The following is a 25,588-nucleotide window of genomic DNA, read 5'->3' as shown; positions in this document are numbered from 1 at the left end:
GCGCGTCTTCTCGCCGCCCGTCTTTGGCCTTTTTCGTTTTAATGTGCATTTTTGGATATTTTGAAATGGACTCAGGGTATGTCGTTAAGCGTTTTTGTCAGCATATCCTAAATGCATTGTCAGATATCTAGAAATATTTGAAAGTTAAATGTTAAAATGGGCGGCACGGTGGCGCAGTGGGTAGCGCTGCTGCCTCGCAGTTAGGAGACCCGTCTGGGTTCACTTCCCGGGTCCTCCCTGTGTGGAATTTGCATGTTCTCCCCTTGTCTGCGTGGGTTTCCTCCCACAGTCCAAAGACTCGCAGGTTAGGTCCATTGGCGATTCTGGATTGTCCCTAGTGTGTGCTTGGTGTGTGTGTGCCCTGCGGTAGGCCGGCGTCCTGCCCAGGGTTTGTTTCCTGCCTTGCGCCCTGTGTTGTCTGGGATTGGCTCCAGCAGACCCCTGTGACCCTCTAGTTAGGATATAGCAGGTTGGATAATGGATGTTAAAATGACATTCTGGTTAATTTGAGATATGCGAAATACATTTCAACACATCAAAAAAACGAACTGTGCGGACAGATCTCTGTTTATTACTGATATGAGATATTTAAACTTCTCCACTCTTTTCAATGCAGGCTCACTTCTAAATCCTGCTCATCATTAAACCTCAGATATTCTGTCTTCTTCTTCCTCTTATTTTTCTTCAGTCCTCCATCATTCAAAGTCCTTCTCCCATCTTCCAAATTCCTCTCCACACAACCCAATGTCATCAGCACCAGGGGGGACTGGTCATTTATCCAGTGACCCAAGACATCCATATGCAGATCAAAGAGGTCAGGACTTCAAGAAGACCCCTGGTGTAGACCTCCTCAAACTGGGGTTGTTCGCATCTGTTAGCCCAACCTCGGGATGATGGAGCTTGGAAGTGTGTATGGCGTCCAGCTCCAGTCTCGGCGCTCGGGGTGCACGCTGCCTGCATAACGGCTCACTTATTTTTGTAAAAGAAAAATCCTCTTTGGTTAGCAAAAGCAGGTACTTTGAGTTAGGATACTTGAACTTTCAAACAGCTGGAGATACCTGCATGTCATTGGGTTGATGACATCACGTGATGGGACTTCTGGTGGGTGTGGTCTAGGTGTGAAGGGAGACCCCCTTCTTAGCACCAAGGTGTAGCGGTCCGGTGCCGCTCAGATTCACACCGTCGAAGACACAGTGATTTATATATTTATTTTTTTAGTGGAGATTCCAGGGATGCCCCCAGCCTTGGCCTGACCATCACACACTCACAAACAGAGATAAAAAGCAGAAGTAACATAAAGATGAAGATAAATAGTCCAGAGATCCGTACATTGATGGGGAATTTAAAGATAGATAAGAGCAGATAAGATGAGTGGACGGGTTCAGGAGTGCGCCTTTCTTCACAGGATGGCCATAAATACACATACAGTCCTCAGGTAACAAGCACCGCTACAAAGGTAACACTCGCAGTGTAAACCAAATGGGGTCCCATAGGAAACAAAACAAGATGTGGAAAATGAACAAACACATTCAAAATGACACCAAAGATGAAGAACAGAACAACAGAAGTGGACTCTCCATTCTACAAAACCTAAAAGTGGACAAAGGACCATTTATAAATACAATTGTCCTCTTGGTGCCCAGTGGCACATAAGGCCACATGCCATCTTCATTGCATTTCTCCAGGAGAGTCCAGCTGTTTTCAACTCTTCCTCCTAGCTGCATCTTCACGTTCCTCTTGGTCTTCCTCACTTTGTTTTTCTTTGTGGGATATCTGGAAGGAACGCAGCACACATGCCCAGCCACCTCCATCGCCGTTTCCCAATTTAGTAAAAGCACAGATTGTTGAGTCGGCTGTTGTGGCTGGCCAGTGGATCTCCATGAGTCTCCTCAGGCAGTTGCTACAAATACCTGAAAGTCTTGTTTGTGCCCTCCTTGGTGATACGCCAACCTTCTGAGCCACACAGGAGGACAGAGAGAACGTTGCTTTGATGAATTCTCAGATTTGGTGTTTCTTCAGTTAATTGATGAATGCCAGAGGCGTCAAAATCCGCCAAAGTCTGCTCTGTGCCTCAGTGTCTTCTTCAGTTCCACCCAGAGGTTGGTGATGCTGCCCAGGTGACATTCTCTATTTTTTAAGTAAATGTTTAAGGGAACATATAGAAGTAAATACAAATAGTGCCAAATCGATAACACACATTTCTAAATGCAGATAAAAAGATGAGCTAATTAAACAATGAGATTAATTCAAGACGAAAATGACTGACGGGTTGGGTAACTGAGTGGGGCAAAACTCTGTGGTCATGGGGGTCCCTGGGACAGCAAATGGAAGCCACTGGCTTATTAGAAATCAGCAGATATCACAAGATGGACAGGCTGAGGACGTGACTTGGAGAGACCCTGATGGGATTTTCTGATTTGGAAATGCACTGGCAGTTGTATCGAGAGAGGCCGGCCACTCTTGGGAAGAGTCCGCTCTGCTCGAAATGCAATGCCTTAAGAGGGGAAAGGCAGAAATGTCTTTTAAATCAAGACAGGGGACGACATGGAAGTCACAAACCATGAAATTTTTGTTGTGCTGGGGAGGCAGCATTAAGAAGAAGGACGCCTCACGTCTGGACAAACTGGTGAGGAAGGCAGGCTTTATTGTAGGCACGGAGCTGGACAGTCTGACATCCATGGCAGAGCGACGGGCGCTGAGCAGACTCCTGTCAATCATGGAGAATCCACTGCATCCACTAAACAGGATCATCTCCAGACAGAGGAGCAGCTTCAGAGACAGACTGCTGTCACCGTCCTGCTCCACTGACAGACTGAGGAGATCGTTCCTCCATCACACTATGCGACTCTTCAATTCCACCCGGGGGGTAAACGTTAATATTATACAAAGTTATTGTCTGTCTGTATACCTGCATTATTATCACTCTTTAATTTAATATTTTTATTATCAGTATGCTGCTGCTGGAGTATGGGAATTTCCCCTTGGGATTAATAAAGTATCTATCTATCTATCTATCTATCTATCTATCTATCTATCTATCTATCTATCTATCTATCTATCTATCTATCTATCTATCTATCTATCTATCTATCTATCTATCTATCTATCTATCTATCTATCTATCTATCTATCTATCTATCTATCTATCACAGACAAATCACAGAATGAAAAGGCCTTGGCATGGATTCTGAACCCAAGAGGAATACAAAAGTTAGGGAGACTCTCACAGTTTTACAGTTTCAATGTAATCTTTGATGATCAGGAAGCGTATGACCCCCTAAACCTTTTATACCCCCCATACAGTGACATCACCAGTCAGGACCTCCACCTGTCCTCCATAGCAATGTGGCTAGCAGCCGTCCACAAGCTATGTCCAAAATGGCAGCAGCCACAACAAACAACACAACGGTGAGACAAGACGTTAAATATTTTAGCACTTTTAACAACCAAACAAACCTTAAATATGACGTCTGTCAAACTTAAAGTCAAAAAGCCATTTCCAGGACTGATAGGCGCGTGGAGATCCCCACAGTACCCTGATGGAGATGACTGCTACTCTCTAAAGAATGGAGTACAGGGTTAGTGCAAATTACTGATAAACAGACCCTCGGAGTCAGCAGGGCTGCTATTCTGGCTGCTTACACTGGTTTCTTAACCTTGGAGTGGCAGCAGGACTGGGTCACAGACCAAGAGGCTTCCATTAAAAAGATTTTATAAGAGCAAAAGCTAATAATAAAAAAGGAAATAATCAAATAGTCACAATCAAATCTGACAGCAAAATCATCTCTGACAATTCTCCATTTTACAACCCCTACCCCCAAAAGACGTCAAGAACTTGAAATAAACAGTCAAGAAATTCATAAAATATTAAAGAGAATCAAAATGATAATAATCTGCGGTGGGCTGGCAGCCTGCCCGGGGTTTGTTTCCTGCCTTGCGCCCTGTGTTGGCTGGGATTGGCTCCAACAGACCCTGTAGTTAGGATATAGCGGGTTGGATAAGGGATGGATGGATGGATAATATTAATAATAAATCAATCAAGAGAATCAGAATTATTCCACTAAATGCTTTGTGTTTGGTGGTGCTGCGGTGCCCGAGCCTCACCCGTGGTTGTGTAGTCCTCTTGTTTCAGGATGACACGTATCAGGAGACTTTTTTTTTGTGACCGTTTCCTTTGATGTCCTTGTAGTAGTCACAGGTAGCACTTTTGTGGTGGCACCTTGACGCTGAGGAGAAAAGTCCAAACCTGTGAGGTGTGCATGGAGCACAGCTGGCTGAGTCCGGCCGGGTCGGGCCGTTTTCAGGCACTTGAACTTCTTTCGTTGGGATCTTTTAATCCACAGGAAATCACAACAGCAGCATTCATTTCTGTAACACATTCTCACACACAAAACGCAGCACAAAGTGATTTACAAAATGTCAAGCTGCTGTGTCATCTGCATACCTTGTGTTTTGGGCTAATGTGGCCTAATGGATGCGTATATGTCACAAATAACAGCAGGCCCAGTAAAGATCTTGGTGGTACGCCATACACAATCACCACAGGTAACAAACAATTAAGTATGACTGAACTCAATTTAAGACACTGCCGGAGAGGCCCTCTTATTGGCTAAGGCAGTTTATAAGAATGCTGCGGCCAATCAGTTTCTCACACAGTGGGACTGGTGTTGAATAATGCTTTTGGTCCAAGCAAGCAGAAATTAAGAGGTGACGTGACTGGTCTCCAAATTACAGAAAAATACAAAACAGCACTAGAAAAAGTCAAGAGAGGAGCAACTCAGCAGATTCGGAACCATGGAGCTCAACCAGAGAGAAAACAATTAAGACAAAAGGAGAAAGCCATTAAGAAGGCTAATAGGATGTCAGGTGATATAGCATCCTGATCTGTGAAATACAAGTCAAGGCAGGTCACAATTAAGTTGTAAAAGTCACTAGCATGGCCTCACCTGAAGTGCTGTGTTCACATTTGGTCTCCATATTACAAAAAAAAGACAAAGCAGCACCAGAGAAAGTGCAGATAAGTGCAACTACAGTACATCCGGGAAGTATTCACAGCGCATCACTTTTTCCACATTTTGTTATGTTACAGCCTTATTCCAAAATGGATTAAATTCATTTTTTTCCTCAGAATTCTACACACAACACCCCATAATCCATCCATCCATTTTCCAACCCGTTGAATCTGAACACAGGGTCACGGGGGTCTGCTGGAGCCAATCCCAGCCAACACAGGGCACAAGGCAGGAACCAATCCCAGGCAGGGTGCCAACCCACCACAGGACACACACAAACACACCCACACACCAAGCACACACTAGGGCCAATTTAGAATCACCAATCCACCTAACCTGCATATCTTTGGACTGTGGGAGGAAACCCACGCAGACACGGGGAGAACATGCAAACTCCACGCAGGGAGGACCCGGGAAGCGAACCCAGGTCTCCTAACTGCGAGGCAGCAGCACTACCACTGCGCCACCGTGCTGCCCACACCCCCATAATGACAACGTGAAAAAAGTTTACTTGAGGTTTTTGCAAATTTATTAAAAATAAAAACATTGAGAAAGCACATGTACATAAGTATTCACAGCCTTTGCCATGAAGCTCAAAATTGAGCTCAGGTGCATCCTGTTTCCCCTGATCATCCTTGAGATGTTTTTGCAGCTTCATTGGAGTCCACCTGTGGTAAATTCAGTTGACTGGACATGATTTGGAAAGGCACACACCTGTCTATAGAAGGTCCCACAGTTGACAGTTCATGTCAGAGCACAAACCAAGCATGAAGTCAAAGGAATTGTCTGTAGACCTCCGAGACAGGATTGTCTCAAGGCACAAATCTGGGGAAGGTTACAGAAAAATTTCTGCTGCTTTGAAGGTCCCAATGAGCACAGTGGCTTCCATCATCCATAAGTGGAAGAAGTTCAAAACCACCAAGACTCTTCCTAGAGCTGGCCGGCCATCTAAACTGAGTGATCGGGGGAGAAGGGCCTTAGTCAGGGAGGTGACCAAGAACCCGATGGTCACTCTGTCAGAGCTCCAGAGGTCCTCTGTGGAGAGAGGAGAACCTTCCAGAAGGACAACCATCTCTGCAGAAATCCACCAATCAGGCCTGTATGGTAGAGTGGCCAGACGGAAGCCACTCCTTAGTAAAAGGCACATGGCAGCCCACCTGGAGTTTACCAAAAGGCACCTGAAGGACTCTCAGACCATGAGAAGGAAAATTCTCTGGTGTGATGAGACAAAGATTGAACTCTTTGGTGTGAATGCCAGGCGTCACGTTTGGAGGAAACCTGGCACAGCTCATCACCAGGCCAATACCATCCCTACAGTGAAGCATGGTGGTGGCAGCATCATGCTGTGGGGATGTTTTCCAGTGGCAGGGACTGGGAGACTAGTCAGGATAAAGGGAAAGATGACTGCAGCAATGTACAGAGACATCCTGGATGAAAACCTGCTCCAGAGTGCTCTTGACCTCAGACTGGGGCGACGGTTCATCTTTCAGCAGGACAACGACCCTAAGCACACAGCCAAGATATCAAAGGAGTGTCTTCAGGACAACTCTGTGAATGTCCTTGAGTGGCCCAGCCAGAGGCCAGACTTGAATCTGATTGAACATCTCTGGAGAGATCTTAAAATGGCTGTGCACCGACGCTTCCCATCCAACCTGATGGAGCTTGAGAGGTGCTGCAAAGAGGAATGGGCCAAACTGGCCAAGGATAGGTGTGCCAAGCTTGTGGCATCATATTCAACAAGACTTGAGGCTGGAATTGCTGCCAAAGGGGCATCGACAAAGTATTGAGCAAAGGCTGTGAATACTTATGGACATGGGATTTCTCAGTTTTTTTATTTTTAATAAATTTGCAAAAACCTCAAGTAAACTTTTTTCACATTGTCATTATGGGGTGTTGTGTGCGGAATTCTGAGGAAAAAAATGAATTGAATCCATTTTGGAATAAGGCTGTAACATAACAAAATGTGGAGAAAGTGATGAAGCGCTGGGAATACTTTCTGGATGAATTGTAGGATGATTCGGTCATCATGGAGAGTGACCACTCTGAAAGACATTATGAAAGATAATCTTAATACATAACACTATGTAACACACAATTTTTGTTCCTGGCTTCCATGAGTTATATTTCAACTGCTTATGTCTAAAGCCTATGGAAAAACGACTACATTCAGCACAAACTTTGATTTTATGACCACAGCCCAGGAAATTTCGTATTTATAGTGACAAAACAAGGGAATTTTTATCTTTTCGTTCATGCGATCTGATAAAGAACAACACTTGCATGGTAAATAGACAAAGACAGTCAAAACCACTCAAAAAGGTTCAGAAATGAGTAGGTGTTCTAGATTTGCGACTGTACTGCAAATCACTTTCTTGAAGAAGCCCCCAAATGTAGTCCCCCATCATGTTTCCGTTATACTGTCCTTGGTAACGACGTTCAAAGTCCAGTATATCCTGATGAACGCGCTTGCCTTGCTCCTCTGAGTAAGCTCCCATGTTCTCCTTGAATTTGTCAAGATGAGCGTCAAGGATATGGACTTTGAGAGACATTCTGCATCCCATTTTGGCGTAATTCTTTATGAGAGTCCAAACCAACTGCACATAGTTTTCAGCCTTGTGATTACCCAGGAAGCCGTGAACCACTGCAATGAAACTGTTCCAAGACGTTTTCTCCATCCTGTTCAACAGCTTGGCAAATTCGTCACATTCTATGACCTTTCTTGATCTGCGGTCCGACGAAGATACCAGCCTTGACCTTTGCCTCGGACAGCTTTGGAAAGAGATCTTGGAGGTACTTGAAAGCTGCTGACTCCTTGTCAAGAGCCGTGACAAATTGCTTGATGAGGCCTAACTTGATGTGCAGTGTTGGCATCAGCACCGTCTGAGGTTCTATCAGCGGCTCCCACTTGACGTTGCTCTTCCCCACAGAGAACTCGGTCCACTGTGGCCAGTCCTTTCTGTGATCGTGCGCCTTAGTGTCACGGCTGTCCCAGAGGCAAAGAAAACAAGGAAATTTTGTGAAACCGCCTTGAAGGCCCATCAGGAATGACACCATTTTGAAGTCTCCGATGACCTCCCAGCCATAGTCATCATACTTCAAGGCACTCAGCAACATCTTGACACTGGTGTAGTCCTCTTTGAGATGCACAGTGTGAGTCATAGGGAGAGTCGGGTAGTTGTTTCTGTTGTGAAGCAGCACGGCTTTGAGGCTCCGGGATGAACTGTCTATGAATAGGTGCCATTCACTCGGGTTACAGGTGATACCTATAGCCTCGAATAGACCGGCCACATTGTTGCAGAAGCACATCCCATCTTGCCGACTGAAGAAGTTGGAAAATGTTTGGTGACGCTTTCTCTGATTTGTGACTTGCACGCTTTCATCCAACAAGTTCCACTGCTTGAGCCTGGATGTCAGAAGCTCAGCATTGGACTTGGTAAGACCAAGGTCTCTGATCAGATCGTTGACGTCTTTCTGGTTAGGGAAGTATGGCCTTCTCTCCTCAGCCGCATCTGTGCAACCGCAATCTGGATCTGCAATATCTTCCTCGCTGTCTGACTTACTGCTGTCTCCTGAAGATGGCTGATCCCTCTTCGGAGGAGTGGGAACGGGCAGCTCGGGGCAGTGTGGTACTGGGGCAATGGAAGAAGGAATGTCTGGATAAACGATTTGAGGTGCATTCTTGCCAGTGCGACGTTTGGTAAGATCCAACATGCAGAAGTAGCAGTTGCTTGAGTGGTCAGTCGGTTGCCGCCAAATTCGCAGGATAGCAAACTTCATGGCTCTCTTTTCTCCCCTGTACCAACCTTCAAGAGTTTTCTTGCAATATTCGCATGTGAAATGAGGTGCCCAGGGCTTGTCTTGATCCCCGACAGGCATGCCGAAGTATGCCTTGTAGGTCTCGCACATCTTACGACATGCTTTCACGGAATACTTTCTCGCTCTTGTCTTACGTAGCAAAATGCATCTGCTGGGTGCAAGCAACCTCTTGATGCCATCTAAATCAAATCAAAAAAATAACATAAACTGAATTGTTGGTCTGCGGTGGGTTGGCACCCTGCCCAGGATTTTTTCCTGCCTTGTGCCCTGTGTTGGCTGGGATTGGCTCCAGCAGACCCCTGTGACCCTGTATTCGGATTCAGCGGGTTGGAAAATGGATGGATGGAATGGAATTGTTGGTTCGAGTCACCTGTGCTTCTATACTTGTATGACTGCTATTGGACAGTCCGGGAACGTTCTAGAAAGTTCTAAACATTTCTTGAAAGTTCTAGATAATTCTGGAAAATTCTAGAAACTTCTGGAATTCTAACAGTTCAAGAATATTCTAGAAGACTACTCAGTATTGAATGTGAATCGAGAATTTTCTCGAAAACAGACAAATTTCAAAATATCATTGTCCTGATCACAAAAGCAAAGTTTTTGTGGAACAACAGCTATTTTCTATTTTTTTTAGGCATAACGGGTTAGGAAAACACACTTTGTACCCAGGAACAAAATAAAAATAAAAATTTGTTACATAGTGTAATTCACCAGTCTCCTCACTCACTCACTCACTCACTCACTCACTCACTCACTCACTCACTCACGTCTGTCCGAAGCCAAATACGCAGTCGCCTTCTGCGCAGCTGCCCGAAAAACCTTACGAGACCGACATCGCGGCAGGCGGCGGATTTACGGCTGCGAAAATTCAAAGAGAAAGGCGACTTCGATTAAATCTCTAGAGGCCTGAAAGGCGATTTTGACTACAGCTCAAGGCCTAATGATGCATTCATTCAATACACCAATATCAGGTTTGTGGTGCTTATACTTATTATATATTATACTATTCCACTTGTGCCCGTTTCATCTTACATTGTTGAAACGGGCTCTTTGTCTAGTAAGATTATATAAGCGCATGATGTGTGCAGAAGAAGACAAAATCGGTTATGCTTAAGGTACATAGAGGGACCTCAACTGGAGTCCTGTGTGCAGACTTGGTCTCCATTTTACAAAAAAAGAAAAAGATACAGCAAAGTTCAGAGAGGAGAGCAACTGGGCTGATTCAGAACCTTGAAGAGCAATCACTGAGAAAAAAAACCATTAAGAAGGCTAATAGGATATTAAAATTAGAACAATCTGGACAAGAACAGGCCATTCAGTCCAACAAAGCTCACCGTTCTTATCCACTTAATTCTTTCAAAATAACATCAAGTCAAGTTTTAAAAGTCCCTCAAGCCTTAAATGTCTACCACACTACTTGGTCGCTTATTCCAAGTGTCGTATCATTCTCTGTGTAAAGAAAAACTTCCTGATGTTTGTGTGAAATTTCCCCTTCACAGGTTTCCAGCTGTGTCCCCGTGTTCTGGATGAACTCAATTTAAAATAACTGTCTCGATCCACTGGACTAATTCCCTTCATCATTTTAAACACTTCAGTCAGGTGTCCTCTTCATCACTATAAAGGCTCAGCTCTTCTAATATTTCCTCATAACTCATCCCCTGTAGCCCCAGACTCATCCTAGTTGCTCTTCTCTGGACATTTTCTAGTGCTGTTATGTCCTTTTTGTAGACTGGAGACCCAAAATGCACTCAGGACTCCAGATGAGGCCTCACCAGTGTGTTATAAAGCTTGAGTAGAACCTCCTGTGACTTGGACTCCACACATCAAGGTGCTATATAACTGTTAGCTTTCTTAATGGCTTCTCAACACTGTCTGGTAGTCGATAGCTTAGAGTCCACTATGACTCCTAAATCCTTCTCATAAGGTGGACTCTCGATTTTCAGACCGCCCATTGCGTATTCAGACCTAATATTTTTACTTCCTATGTGTAATTCTTGACATTTACTGACATTTAATTTCATCGTCCACAAATCTGCCGAAGCCTGTCTGCTGTCCAAGTCCTTCTGTGATGATTCAACGGATTCCAGATTATCTGACAATCCACCCAGATTGGTGTCATCTGCAAATTTAACCAGCTTGTTGAGGCTAGGGATCTGTACTGCCAATCGGAAGGTTGCCAGTTTGAATCCCATAAAATGCCAAAAGGGACTCTGCTCTGTTGGGCACTTGAGCAAGGAAAGTCCTTAACCTGAAATTGCTAAGATCTTTGAGTAGTGAGAAAAGTGCTATATAAATGCAAAGAATTATTATTATTAGTCCTCACAGGTGGCACAGTGGTAGTGCTGCTGCTTTGCAGTAAGAAGATTGTGGGTTTGCTTCCCGGTTCCTCCCTGTGTGGATAGCGCTTTGAGTACTGAGAAAAGTGCTATATAAATGTAATGAATTATTATTATTATATTCCTCTCCAAATCATTTATATGTACTGTATATCCGGTTTCCTCCCACAGTCCAAAGACATACAGGTTAGGTGGATTGGCGATTCTAAATTGGCCCTAGTGTGTGCTTGGTGTGTGGGTGTGTTTGTGTGTGTCCTGCGGTGGGTTGGCACCCTGCCCGGGATTGGTTCCCTGCCTTGTGCCCTGTGTTGGCTGGGATTGGCTCCAGCAGACCCCCGTGACCCTGTGTTCGGATTCAGCGGGTTGGAAAATGGATGGATGAATATATTAAAAAAATCAGCGGCCCCAGCACTGCCCCCTGCTGGTCACTACTCTTAACATCACCCAAATCTGATGATGCTCCTCACCTCATCACCTTCTGCTTCGTGTGTCTGAGCCAATTCTGCATCCATCTAAAAACATCACCCTGAACTTCCACTTCTTTTAGTTTGATGCCCACCCTCTCAGGTGGCACCTCATCAAATACTTTCTGAAAGTCCATGTCAATAATCTCATCTGCTCCACTCTGGTCGTATCTTTTTATTTCCTCCTCATCGAATTCCAGCCTGTTAGTAAAACACGACCTCCCTCTTCTGACCCCATGCTGACTGTTCAGTTAAACTCCTGTTCTTTCCAGGTGTTGCTCAGTCTTATCTTTAATAATTCCTTCCGTTAATTAACCTGTGGTGCACATTAAGCTTACTGGCCTATATTAGGCCTCAAAGGTGATTTAGAACAGGAGTAAGAGATAGAAGAATAAACATGAAACAGAAGAGGAGCCGAGGTCAACACTGTACACAATCTAAAAGAATCAAAACAGTAACACCCAATATGTCAACCAAACTTTGCTGTCAAAGATAGAAAGCCAAGGGTTTGACTAACTAAGTGGAAAGCAGGAGGTACATTTGGAGAGATCGTCCACAAAACTGGACAAGAAGGGAGACGTGACACTGGTTTGAGCAGGGGGAGGAAATCATGAAGGGGGGCAGTAACTTTTTCACAGCACTGCATCTCCCAAAGCCTTGCTTATGTCCTGAAGTGTAAATGAGCTGACGGTGAGCTGCGGACGTGTTGAAGTGTTTCTGCAGACATGCCCCCCCAATCCCCCCCCCCCCCCCTCCGCCATGTTAGGTGGGCTTGTTTGGCTGTTTTTTTTTTTTTTTTTTTACTTTGATGTCTTTATTTTTGCTGCCAGGGGACTTTCCAGCCGGCCTCTTTCAATTCCTTTCTCACACTTCAGACCACAGGCTTGTGCTCATATTCATGGAATGAACGAGGCCTGTGGTGGCTGAGGACCACTTCCTTCTTTGAAGGTAACCTGCCTGGATGTGCCAGTAAACAAACAGGTCTGACGGACTACAAGGCTCCGCTGTGTCTGAAAGAAAAGAAGGAGAAATGTAAAGCAGTGACGCCATGACACTCGTGGGTGAGACGGAGCTCGTCTTTCACCACAGAGCTCTCTGTGTTTTCAGCATTCTTACTCATTCCTGATTCAGAAGGTCACCCACAAGTTGGTAAATAAGACAAACAGCAGGACCTGCCAGTGCCACACGAGGTCAGATTGGGAAATGGGACGTCACTGCCATCTATTGGATTAAGGCGGAATGACACTCACCTGCTACTTTGGTGGGTTTGTTTTCCGAGGACCCTACAGGGTGTTTGCTGCGAATATCAATGTTATGGTTGTCTTCATTTATCTCTGGTCCTGCTTTGCACATTTTCTTCTCAAAGGGGGCTGTGAACTGTGAGGAATTCACCAATTCCAGTGTGGTGCCAAGGTGCCAACTGCTGCACTCGGGTCCCAATCCAGGTGGTCCATCGTGTGGTGGGTGCAGCAACACAGTATCAGTGTATGCTGCCAACCTCTCCTCTCTCCTCACAATCATTCTGATGGTTAGGGTTAGGGACTGGTTCTCCAGCACATCAAGGACTATCTCCCCCAAGACTTCGATCATTACCAATTCGCATATCGCACGAACAGATCCACAGAAGACGCCATTGCTGTAGCTCTCCACTCTGTGCTGAGCCATCTGGAGCAGCAGCAGAGCTACGTCCGGATGCTCTTTGTGGATTACAGCTCAGCTTTTAATACAATCATTCCTGACGTCCTCATCACCAAACTGGTCACTCTTGGCCTCCCACCTCTCACATGTGTCTGGATGAAACACTTTCTTTACCAACCGGCTTCAGACTGTGAGACTCGGACCCCACCACTCCTCCATTCGCACACTGACCGGTACCCCACAAGGCTGTGTGCTGAGCTTCCTTCTGTACTGTCTCTACACCCACGACTGCAGTCTGGCCCACAACAACAACCTCATCTTCAAGTTTGCTGATGACACCAAAGTGGTCGGACTCATCTCAAAGGGAGACAAGGCAGCTTACAGAGAGGAGGTCCTGAAGTTGACAGCCTGGTGTTCAAAGAACAATCTGGCTCTGAACACCAGGAAAACCAAGGAGATCATCGTCGACTTCAGGAGGCACAGCGCCGAATTAGCCCAACTTTACATCAACGGCGAGTGTGTGGAGAGGGTCCATACCTTCTGGTTTCTTGGCGTCCTTATCTCCACTGACATCTCCTGGACAGACAACATCACAGCAGTCATCAAGAAGGCTCAGCAGTGGTTACACTTCCTGAGGGTCCTCAGAAAGCATAACCTGGACTCCAACCTGCTACTGACCTTCTACCGCTCGTCCATCGAGAGCCTGCTGACGTATTGTATCACAGTATGGTATGGCAGACAGGGAGAGACTTCAGAGAGTAGTAAAGACAGCACAGAAGATCATCGGCTGCCCTCTCCCCTCCTTGATGGACATTTACACCTCCCGCTGCCTCAGCAGAGCAAAAAACAACATCAAGGACAGCTGCCACCCTGGCTCTGATCTGTTTGACCTGCTGCCCTCAGGGAGGCGCTACAGGGGCATCACAACAAGGACAAACAGACTCAAGAACAGCAAGCCATAACCTTTCTAAACTCACACGTGCACTGACTACACAGTCTAACCCCCCAACCCCTGGACTTCCTTCTATCCATCAACTGTGCAATATCTAATATCTAAATGGTACTGATAATAACTGTATAATATCTGTATACTGTACAATATCATTACTCTCAGGGTCCAACAGCCACTACTCACTGCACGTGATCAGCATTATTGTGCAATATTTAAATTATGTGCAGTAACCCAATAGTGCAATAGTTATTTATTCTTTTCAGTATCTAAATAATGTGCAATAACTTGATTTAGTTATTATTCTTCCATTTGTATATAGCGTCGCAGAACTTTTTTGTAACTTTTTGCACCATTTGTTTATTTATTTGTTGTGTTCTACATATACAGTATGTTTGCACTGAAGGAGCTGCTTTTAATCTCATTGTACAGGTGTATAGTGACAATAAAAGGCATTCTATTCTATTCAGTACAGGGAAATGGCAGCACTGCTGTTCTTGCGGCTGGCTGGGGGTCCGCGTCCTGCCACTTCTCTTAATCCTTGATTCTCTCCTTTTTGTATTCGTCTCTCCCCTCTGGGGCTCACTGTGTTTGTCTGGCTTCTCTCTCTGGGGTCTACACAGCCATCAGGATATTTTGATCCCATACAGACCCCTTCTGCAGGGTAATGTTGGGAGGGTGGGTGCCTTGTGGGCAGTGCCAGGTTATTTTGCACCCTAGGCCAAGCTTATTAGTCTGCCAACTTACAGTTCAGTAGCAAACCCAAGTGTCTGGGTCCCCCCCCCCCCCCCCCCCACTTATGATCTGCACCCTAATTTGCCTTAATGGTGGCACCAGCCCTGCTTGTGGGGGGTGTTGGTCATCCGGAGGTGGGGGGGGCTGTTGTTGCCTTCTGTCATTACAGTTTGGTTTTCTATGGCCCCTGATTGTTGTCTGCTTCTTGAACTTAAAATAAGTAATTTTACAATCAGCGTTGTGCATTTCTTAGATGTCCAAGATTCCGGATCAGGACACAATGTTCTCTCGAGGGGTTAGAAGTCTTCCATTTTTGACTTGAGGTTTCAAAACTTTATGCACGGTGTTTTTCGCCTTGATTCATGGTATTCATGGAAATGTGGACAGACCACTAGGGAAGCCTAATGATCAGAAGGTGAGCACAAGCCAATAAACTCTTCAAGGTTGAAAAGCAGAAGATCATCTGAATGAGCATCTAAACCAAAACATGACATCAAGATGGTGGACAAGATATGCCTGTCCAGATGTCAACATACCGAGAGAATCTTTAGCAAGTTCTCACATGAATGTCCACCAGCTATATGCACCAGCGGCTTATAAGGTGTGGTATTGTGTGATGGGTCACCACCTTTGCATATGGGGGTCCTCTGCTCCTTCTGGACCACTTAGGTCAGCTGTGGATGATTGTAATATGACATTAAAACTTTCTACATATAGCATTGATTGCTTGATTATTAGATTACCTGAAATGGACTGTGGAGGGGATTTGATTAGCACCACACTCCTTGTGAAAGGCGCTATATGAAATGTCAGAATATTAATTTGAAGATGACTTTGTAACACAGCTCACTGCAGAAGATGCTATATAACATATTGATTAACTGTGATGAGATCAGTGTAAAAGATTCTAAATTAGAGATTGATTGATTGATTGATTGATTGATTGATTGATTGATTGATTGATTGATTGATTGATTGATTGATTGCCTAATGACCATTGTGGGTTAACTGTGATTGCATGACAGACTTCAACACCAAATATGAAACTGGGGGTAAAACAGATGAACCCAAATCCTGGATGAACTGTCTGAGCTTCACCTGCAGCTCTTTGGGTCTTTCACAGCCCGGTGTCACTTTTGGGCCCTCACCTGTCACCTGTCTGCTCCTCATCAAGGTTTGTTTTATAGACAACCTTTCCCGAGAAGTTTTTAAAAGGCACACAATAAGAAGCCACTTGATTTTCAGTGGGATGTGTCTACATATTCCTCCTTTCTGTGTTTGTGTCTTCTAAATTGTGTCCCTCTTGTCACCTTTTGCAGTTTATGTATCTCTGATGTTGTCACGCCTCTGGCCTTCTCCCTGGATAAGCTTCTCAAAGGTTTCAAGTGATCCTGCTCTTCCTTCCTACTGTAGCACAGCTCCTTTGTCATTTTGTACCCAACTGTTTCAATGTCCTGGTCCCCATTCAGGTGTAAAGTTAGTCGGGTGCTTTGCAGGGTGGTCCTGACGTCCTGGGCACTCACCTTTTACCTTGAACCCACATGCTTCTATAAGACATGACACTGTGCCTGCCTCACATATTCTGTGTTTCCTGTCGTGTGAATGTCTCTTCCTCTTTTGTTCTTTTATGGGACCGTCTTGTGATTCTGCGGTTACCCAAGCAGCCTTGAAACCAGACACACTTTTCTTACTTCCTTCACCCACCTGACACGACTGCCAGGCTCGGCTGCCTCACCACCGACCTGAAAAGGAAAAAGTAGGTGAAATCAGAAAGATGGCATTACAGGCATAAAAGATCAACTGATGGGCACTTTTATATTAACCAGTTACAAGCTGAGGTTAGCACACTGCTCAGGGTGAAAGGCGCTATATAAAGTATATCACTGGTTCTTATCAGAGCATTTTGGGCTCAGTTTGTGAGAAGTCTGTTTGCTTTGTTTGATTTCATTTTTTGTACTGTATTGATATTTTTGACATTTTTTAGCATTAGTGTAATGACATCTTGTCATAGGGGGCTCTCAGTTTCTGTCTTTCTACTCTCTTAATAAAACAACGACATCCACCTTCTTCATTATGTGACCAGCCAATGTGCTGAGGGGGTGGGGCTTTGTATGCAAATGAGGCCCTGTCAGCAGCATCCCCTTTCCCCACCCCCTCTCATCTGCTGCTCATTTGGAATTCAACTGTCCTTGGTGTGGACACAGTGACCGCAGCTGCTTGAGGGCCCCACCCTGATGGCCACTGGACACCTCCCTCCGCTCTGTTCCCCTATAAGGTGGACCTTGTATGTCATTGTGAAATTGTCTGGGGAAAGAAATTCAAAGTCAAATTCTAATTCTCAGTCCTCACTCTTCTAGCAAACTTCTTCTGGTCTCCTTTTTTTAGTATGCTGACCCTCAATCACCTCCATTATTACAGTTGTGCTTGAAAGTTTGTGAACCCTTTAGAATTTTCTATATTTCTGCATAAATATGACCTAAAACATCATCAGATTTTCACTCAAGTCCTAAAAGTAGATAAAGAGAAACCAGTTAAACAAACGAGACAAAAATATTATACTTGGTCATTTATTTATTAAGGAAAATTATAGAATATCACATATTTGTGAGTGGCAAAAGGATGTGAACCTTTGCTTTCAGTATCTGGTGTGACCCCCTTTGCAGCAATAACTGCAACTAAACGTTTCTGGTAACTGTTGATCAGTCCTGAATTTTCTCCCATTCCTCCGTACAGAACAGCTTCAACTCTGGGATGTCGGTGGGTTTCCTCACATTAACTGCTCTCTTCTGGTCCTTCCACAACATTTTGATTGGATTAAGGTCTGGACTTTGACTTGGCCATTCCAAAACATGAACTTTATTCTTCTTTAACCATTCTTTGGTAGAACGACTTGTGTGCTTAGGGTCGTTGTCTTGCTGCATGACCCACCTTCTCTTGAGATTCAGTTCATGGACAGATGTCCTGACATTTTCCTTTAGAATTCTCTGATATAATTCAGAATTCATTCTTCCATCAATGAGGGCAAGCCATCCTGGCCCAGATGCAGCAAAACAGGTCCAAACCATGGTACTACCACCACCATGTTTCACAGATGGGATAAGGTTCTTATGCTGGAATGCAGTATTTTCCTTTCCCCATACATAACGCTTTTCATTTATTTTGGTCTCATCCATCCACAAAACATTCTTCCAATAGCCTTCTGGTTTGTCCACGTGATCTTTAGCAAACTGCAGATGAGCAGCAATGTTTTTTTTGGAGAGCAGTGGCTTTCTCCTTGCAACCCTGCCATGTACACCATTGTTGTTCAGTGTTCTCCTGATGGTGGACTCATGAACATGAACATTAGCCAATGTGAGAGAGGCCTTCAGTTGCTTAGAAGTTACCCTGGGGTCCTTGCCGACTATTACACGCCTTGCTCTTGGAGTGATCTTTGTTGGTCGACCACTCCTGGGGAGGGTAACAATGCTCTTGAATTTCCTCCATTTGTACACAATCTGTCTGTCTGACTGTGGATTGGTGGAGTCCAAACTCTTTAGAGATGGTTTTGTAACCTTTTCCAGCCTGATGAGCATCAACGACTCTTTTTGTGAGGTCCTCAGAAATCTCCTTTGTTCGTGCCATGATACACTTCCACAAACGTGTTGTGAAGAGCAGACTTTGATAGATCCTGTTCTTTAAATAACTCAGGGTGCCCACTCACACCTGATTGTCATCCCATTGATTGAAAACACCGGACTCGGATTTCACCTTCAAACTAACTGCTAATCCTAGAGGTTCACGTACTTTTGCCACTCACAAATATGGAATATTCGATCATTTTCCTCAATAAATTAATGACTAAGTATAATATTTTTGTCTCATTTGCTTAACTGGTTTCTCTTTATCTACTTTTAGGACTTCAGTGGAAATCTGATGATGTTTTAGGTCATATTTATGCGGACATATAGAAAATTCTAAAGGGTTCACAAACTTTCAAGCACAACTGTAAACTCTGCTATCTGCTAAACTCTTCTGTGCCTTTCATTTAAAAGGATCTCTGCTGCTTGTAGCGTGAAAAAGATCAAACAGTCACAACATCCACAGCTTTCTTTCTTTCTTTCTTTCTTTCTTTCTTTCTTTCTTTCTTTCTTTCTTTCTTTCTTTCTTTCTTTCTTTCTTTCTTTCTTACAATTGTACCTGTAACATTTTATTCAGAGACTTGTTTTAAAAGCAGGGCATTAAACAATGAATCTATTCATATAGAGCCTTATATAAAGAATAATAATTAATTTGCATTGTTTTCTTTAACTAATTAAGCAATTATTAATAAAGCAACTGATCTTGTCCACTGTGGTGGGTTGGCACCCTGCCCGGGATTGGTTCCTGCCTTGTGCCCTGTGTTGGCTGGGATTGGCTCCAGCAGACCCCCGTGACCCTGTGTTCGGATTCAGCGGGTTGGAAAATGGATGGATGGATCTTGTCCATATAGTGCCTTTCACAAAGAAAGCCATCAGCATATCGAGTAGGTAATTTATTCTTTCTTACAGTTAATTATACTTGATCATGCTTTGTTATGAACATTTTATGAAACATACAATAAATAATCTATATAGCGCCTTTCATAAGAGGTGTTGTCAGAAGTTCAAGTGGATTTTTTCTTTCTTTCTTTCTTACACTTTCAGTAAAAGCAGTACATTAAATAATTGATCTGTTCATTATAGTGCCTTCCATCAGTATATCCTTTCCTTCTTTCTTACAGTTAATTGTGAATTTCCCCTTGGGATTAATAAAGTATCTATCTATCTATCTATCTATCTATCTATCTATCTATCTATCTATCTATCTATCTATCTATCTATCTATCTATCTATCTATTAATGTAATTTGATGATCCTGCCGACTATACTAAAATCTATCTATCTATCTATCTATCTATCTATCTATCTATCTATCTATCTATCTATCTATCTATCTATCTATCTAATTGATAGCCCTTTGTTTTGAGATTTTTTTTGAAACTTTAAGTAACTAGCCTGTTCTATATAGCGCCTTTCATAAAGAGTGCCATCAGTGTATCAGTTGTTTCTTTCTGATGTGTTCTCTTAATTAGTCAGCCTGTGACTCTTTCTTACGTGTGCGGCCAATGTGCTGTCATTCTTTCTTATGTAGGCCACATCCACTTGCCCCTCCTTATTTTGTGACCAGCCAATGAACACAAGGGGAGGGTGGAGCTTTGTATGTAAATGAGGCCCTGGTTTCTTCCTCTAAACCAAAAAGAGCATTTCTTACCAACAGGTCAGTGTAACCCACTGGGGAACAAATAACGAGACTGCAGGCTGAGAGGCACATTTAGAGTGAAGATATCAAGATGTGAAATTCAGGGGGTCCAAGAAGATGGGTGAGGAGATTAGCCCTTTGGACCACCCTGAAAGACCAAAATGAAGACTGTGGGAGGTCCCTTAAAAGGAATCTTTTTAAAATGTGCACTGCTGTTAGAGGGTTTGTGAGGACGTCCTCCAGCAATTGGCAGACTGCCCCTTTTCAAGTTCAACACGTTTCCCTGTACAATGAAATTCTGTCTTTGCTGTCCACACCAAAGGACAAAACCAACGTATAAAGATAAACATAAATGATAAGTAGCTGATAGATAATAAGTAACAGAGGCAGCATAAAGTATAAAAACAGAATAGAAATATAAAGTGTAACGTGCAGGTAGGTGTGTGATGGACAAGTCCAATACAGTTGTGTGAGCTCGATAGAATGAGGTGGCCCACGGTTATAAACTCCAGTCAGTTATTTAGGAGTCTAATGGCCTTGGGAAAGAAAGAGTTCTTTAGCCTGGACGTCCTGCATTTCATACTCTATACTCCCGGCCTGAGGGTAGAAGTGTGAACAGTTTGTGTTGGGGGGTCCCTGAGGATCGAGGCAGCTCTCCTGCGGACTCTGCAGTTGTAGATGCTCTGCAGAGAGGGCAGTGGGGTCCTGGTGATCATCTCTGAAGGCTGTGTACGATGTTGCTGTACCACACGGTGATGCAGCTGGTCAAGATGCTCTCAACCATGCAGCTGTTAAAGTTGCCGAGGATCTTAGTCGACATACCAAACTTCCTCAGCCTCCTCAGAAAGTACAAACGCTGTTGAGCCCTCTTGACCAGCAATGTCAATGTGAGGTCCTCACTGATGTAGACACCCAGGTATTTAATTCTGCTCACCCTCTCCACTTGAAGCCCTTGGATGAACAATGGCCAGTGAGGTCTCCTCTCCTTCCTCATGTCCACTATCATCTCCTTCATCTTGTCTGTGTTGAGGGTGAGGTTGTTGTCCTCCCTCTTGTAGGCCACCTCGTCCCCTCCAGTGATGCGTCCCATCACTGTGGCGTCGTCTGCGAACTTTAGGATGACGTGATCTTTGTGGGAGCCGACACAGTCGTGGTGAACAAGGGTGTAGAGGACGGGGCTGAGGATGCATCCCTGTGGGGCTCTGTCATTAACTGGCAGTGGGATGGGAGGGGCTAGATGTACACAGGGCGGAGCTTGATGTTTCAGTGGCCAAAGGCTGGATGGGAGGGGCTACATATTTGTGTGGCAATAGGCAAGGCAGTGCTAGTTGCTTGAATGGCAGTAGCGTTGTTGTGTTGGAGGTCTCAGGGTATCCCTGTCCTCCCCTTTATATTCTTTAATATGTAGACTTTAACAAAATGCCTCAAATCGCACACTCTCACCTCACAGTCAGATACTGCAGTGCAGCGCCACCCCATCGATTTTCTTTTATATCTGTAATCCCAAGGCAATTAAGAAGAGTTAGAAGAACAGGCTGGTGAAAGTGACCATTTCATTCTGGATTATAAATCATCTGCCTAAATTATGAGGAAGCAGAGCTCAATGAGCGTCTAATAAATCAAATTACAGGCTGATAATAAGCTACCGGGAGGCTCGCTGTTTGATGATTCTGTGGTCCGGAATCGTCCAGCATGGCTCCTGAATGGAGTGAGTGATAGAGAGGCAGAGAGACTGGTCCTGTACCAGTTCATGTCACACGTCATGGTGGTGCAGAGTTTTAGTGACCAATCCTCGGTCCTCCAGACCTCTCTTCGTGCCACTTCTTGATATTCAGCAGGCCTCATGGCTGAACATCAAGCCATTCCATCCAGCTGGACAGCCCTGCCCTCTCAGACCAGCTGGCCAGTTTATGGCCCACCTGGATTGATGATTCAAGCAGTGAACTGCACACACTTAAACCAAGTAGACAGATGAAGGCCCCCAAACTCGCCTACCACAAATTACACTCTGGGCAGAGTGGCACTAGAGGTCTGTGGTGGGGGTGTAAGCTTTAAAAATAAAACCAGTTCAGCTCACGCCCCATAGGCGTGTGTGTTTGTGTCACCCTGGGATTTTTAATGGGCGGGGCTAATTTGCTGAACACTAATATGGCAGCGGGCAACATGGGGCCAGAGGCTGGTAGGCAGTAGACACTTGAGTGGCATTAGGCAGGGTAGGGCCAGATGCTTGAATGGCGGTGGGATGGGTGGGGCTAGATGTTTAAGAGGCAATAGGCTGGAAGGTGCTAAACACTTGATTGGCAGTAGGCAGGGCGGGGCTAGAGGCTTAAGTGGCAGCATTCAAGGTCTGAATGGCAGTAGCTCATCCAGCAGGAAAGGTAAAGCCATTTTTTGATTAGAGGGACTGAGGAAGACGAGAGAAACCCATAAATTAGATCTCCACACAGCCATTAAGCACCCGCCTTGCTCTCAGTGTTCCTGGATAGCGGCAAGTGATGGCGGTCACTAATCCCGAGATATTGCCAGTATTCACAATCAAGGACATACTGGCTTCACCCTCAAAGTGACCCGCTCCTGCCTTCCATACTTTTAACTAACTGGGGTGGCAGTGCTGCTGTTTTGAGTCACACAAGCTTAGTGTCCTTTGGGACTGTTTAGGCTGCCCTGCCTTCTTCTTGAGTTTGGGGGCCAGGCTTACTTTGTCTTTTCTTGGCCTCATTGGTGGTGAAGCCCCTTATAAGTTTCGTGGAAGCCTTTATGGTCCCTTGAGGTTTCTGTGTTTGATTAATTTCACGGACTTGCACTCCAAATGTGAACTTTTTATTTCCTTCTTCTTGTCAGATTCCAGCCTCCCAATGGCCTTCTTTCTGTTCGGCTGGCCTCTCCTGATCGCCCCGAGTCTCTGTCTGCTCCTGACTCCCCTCGCCACAGCTAGAAGCCCCAACAACACCCTCTTGTATCACCGACTGGAAAGCAGCATTCGCAACTGCAGCTGTGCCACGGAGATCGAGCCCTGCGACTACGCCAAGGCCAACATCCTGTGCAACTGTCAGACGGTCATCCTGAGAAGCGCCGACTCCCTGAGCCTCCGCTATTCCTACCATGGAGGCCTGACAGTCTGGATGGAGGACCCCTGGGTCCTGAGTCAGCTGGTTAACTACAGCGTGGTGACGGACCTGAGGCTGGCGTCTTGCCGACCTGGCATGTTGTCCAAGGACTACTTGACGGTGTTTGGCCTCCAGAGGTTGCAGGTCTACAAGCGTGCAGAACATGAAGTGGCGTTCAGTAAACAGGATATCACCATTGACTGTTCGGAAATGCCTCTGGCGCAATTCGAGACCCCCAGTGTGCCCCACCGGGTGTCTTTTCTGGACCTGAACCTTCTCAGTGGAGATTCCTTTCTGAAAGCCTACAGCGTGAGCGACGTGCCTGCCATCAAGGAGCACTTCCCCAATCTCCTGTTCCCAAGCGCCTTTGAGCCAACGAGCAGCTGGCAATATCAGGTTACCTTCATCTACTGAGAAGACAGCCAGGGGTTATGTAGCCAGCAGAAGGCACTCTGGGGCACGGCAGAGCAGGGTTCATATTTTAAAGTGTGACCTCAAGACCTTGTGATCAGTGGTCAGGTCCTCAGGTGGACCGGGCTCAGTCAATGTAGTGTTACTGAGTTAAGTGTACCAACAAGGCGCTATATTGATGAAAGGACAATAGCAAAAAACTACATGAAAGAGCAGGTGCCCATAATTCAAGTAAGATGCCCCCCTGTGCTCTGATTGGCTGTGAATTCAGCCCCCCGTTTTCCAATGCACAATACGGATTTATAATAAAAGTGTTGGAAACAACAAATTTTTATAATTGAAACGTTGGGAAACTTATGGATGTTCACTCAAGCAACATGGGCGTTCACCCACCTGACTCCTCGACACCACAAACCCACTGGAAACATTAGCATGGGTTCAGTGACCCACCTGGGACCCAAATATTCAACACTGCAAGCCCCCCATGCAGAAGCTCCAGGCCAGCTTTGACACCTCGTCCTTTGACCTGTTCAAGTTCACGAGCGACATTTCTGTTTCGAGGACTTCAAGACCTCAACGTCCAAAGTCTAACTTGATTCTCAGCCGACCCCCCAAGCCCTGGATGGCTCGCTCTTGCATTTCTAATTCAATGCCAATGGTCTTTCAGGACCTCCATAGTTTGAGTTTTGAAGGTTAGTCTCAGTAGTCAGGACCAGGCAGTTTGGCCTTACCTTTAATGCCATTACTCCCACATCCCAAAGACTGGTGACCTGCCATGGACTGGCATGCTGTTCCTGATTTGTGCCCAGTGCTGCTGGGAGAAACCCATTAAGGGATAAACAGAAAGTAAAGAGATGGACCAGCGCACTTTCAATGCTCAATCTGCCTCAGCTTTCACAGCTCAGAGGTTCTGCTCCAGTGGTCCTTTAGCTTCGACATTCAGCTCTTTGACTTCTACAGTTCAGCTTGAGAATGAAACGCAGGTGGTGACCAAAAACGGGTGCCTCCAGGTGATGAACGTGGGATCTTATTGGGCCCTGATCTTCTTAACAGGAGTCAGTGGGGACTGGGAACCCTCCAAATCACTAGAGGGCAGTGTGTCTGGGACCTGCTGAGAAGTTGAGGTGGACAGGCTGCCTGAGCTCCGTATGTCTTTATTTATGGTGGTCAGAACTTCTGTGCAACATCTGGGACCCCACAAATGATCTCCGAGGTCTCATTATGACATGCAAAGCAACGGGGATTACTGTGAACAAAAAAAGCCCTGATTTGGAATCTTGAGGTACTTTGGATGGGTTTCTCTCAACAATTTTTGATGATCGAGCACTCGTTATGGTTAATGTTTATTTTTTTGAGGTCCACAATTCAATCCTGACCTTCATTTTTTTTTCGTATAACTTAATAGTTTCTTAATTTTTTGCACCATTATGACTGCCATTTTGTTTTTATGGTATTCATCTCGGTGTTTGCTAGGGGCATGTCCACAGAGATCACAACACGAGGGTCATCAAACATAATGGACGAAAGGGTCAACTGAAGGGTCATTTCCTCTTCCAAGCCCCCTTTTTTCCCCAAATGATGTCATTTTGTTTTGCTACGCGACTTCTGACTTTCGGCGTACAAATTTTTGACAAGAAAACTATGTCTCTCGTTTTTTGGCTCGATGGTTCTGCCTCTTGATCTCCCAGTTTGGACCCTCTTTCTGTCCTTCACTCTTCTCGTGTTTTGCTCTCAAACTCTCGCTGACATGACAATGGCGGGAATGCCAAAAAAATCGCAGTGAAAAATACGCACAAGCAAAAAGAAACCAGGCAACCAAAGGGCAAGACAAAAATGAATCGCCGAAGACTAAAGAGTTGAAAAC

General features: G+C 45.0%; 1 protein-coding gene across 1 annotated transcript in view; it reads left to right on the top strand.

Moving 5' to 3' along the window:
• The window catches only part of LOC114641452 (uncharacterized protein C21orf62), a 33,637-nt gene extending 9,306 nt beyond the window's left edge, over positions 1 to 24,331 (top strand). Inside the window, exon 2 of the mRNA XM_051926377.1 lies at positions 23,048 to 24,331. Within this exon, the coding sequence (XP_051782337.1) occupies positions 23,062 to 23,727 (666 nt within the window). The 5' untranslated portion in view covers positions 23,048 to 23,061 and the 3' untranslated portion in view covers positions 23,728 to 24,331. The remainder of the gene's footprint in view (positions 1 to 23,047) is intronic.
• Positions 24,332 to 25,588: the final 1,257 nt, after the last annotated feature.

Source organism: Erpetoichthys calabaricus, chromosome 4 (assembly GCF_900747795.2).
Source record: "Erpetoichthys calabaricus chromosome 4, fErpCal1.3, whole genome shotgun sequence".
NCBI classification, from domain to species: domain Eukaryota; kingdom Metazoa; phylum Chordata; class Cladistia; order Polypteriformes; family Polypteridae; genus Erpetoichthys; species Erpetoichthys calabaricus.
This window is presented reverse-complemented; position numbering and strand designations above follow the sequence as displayed.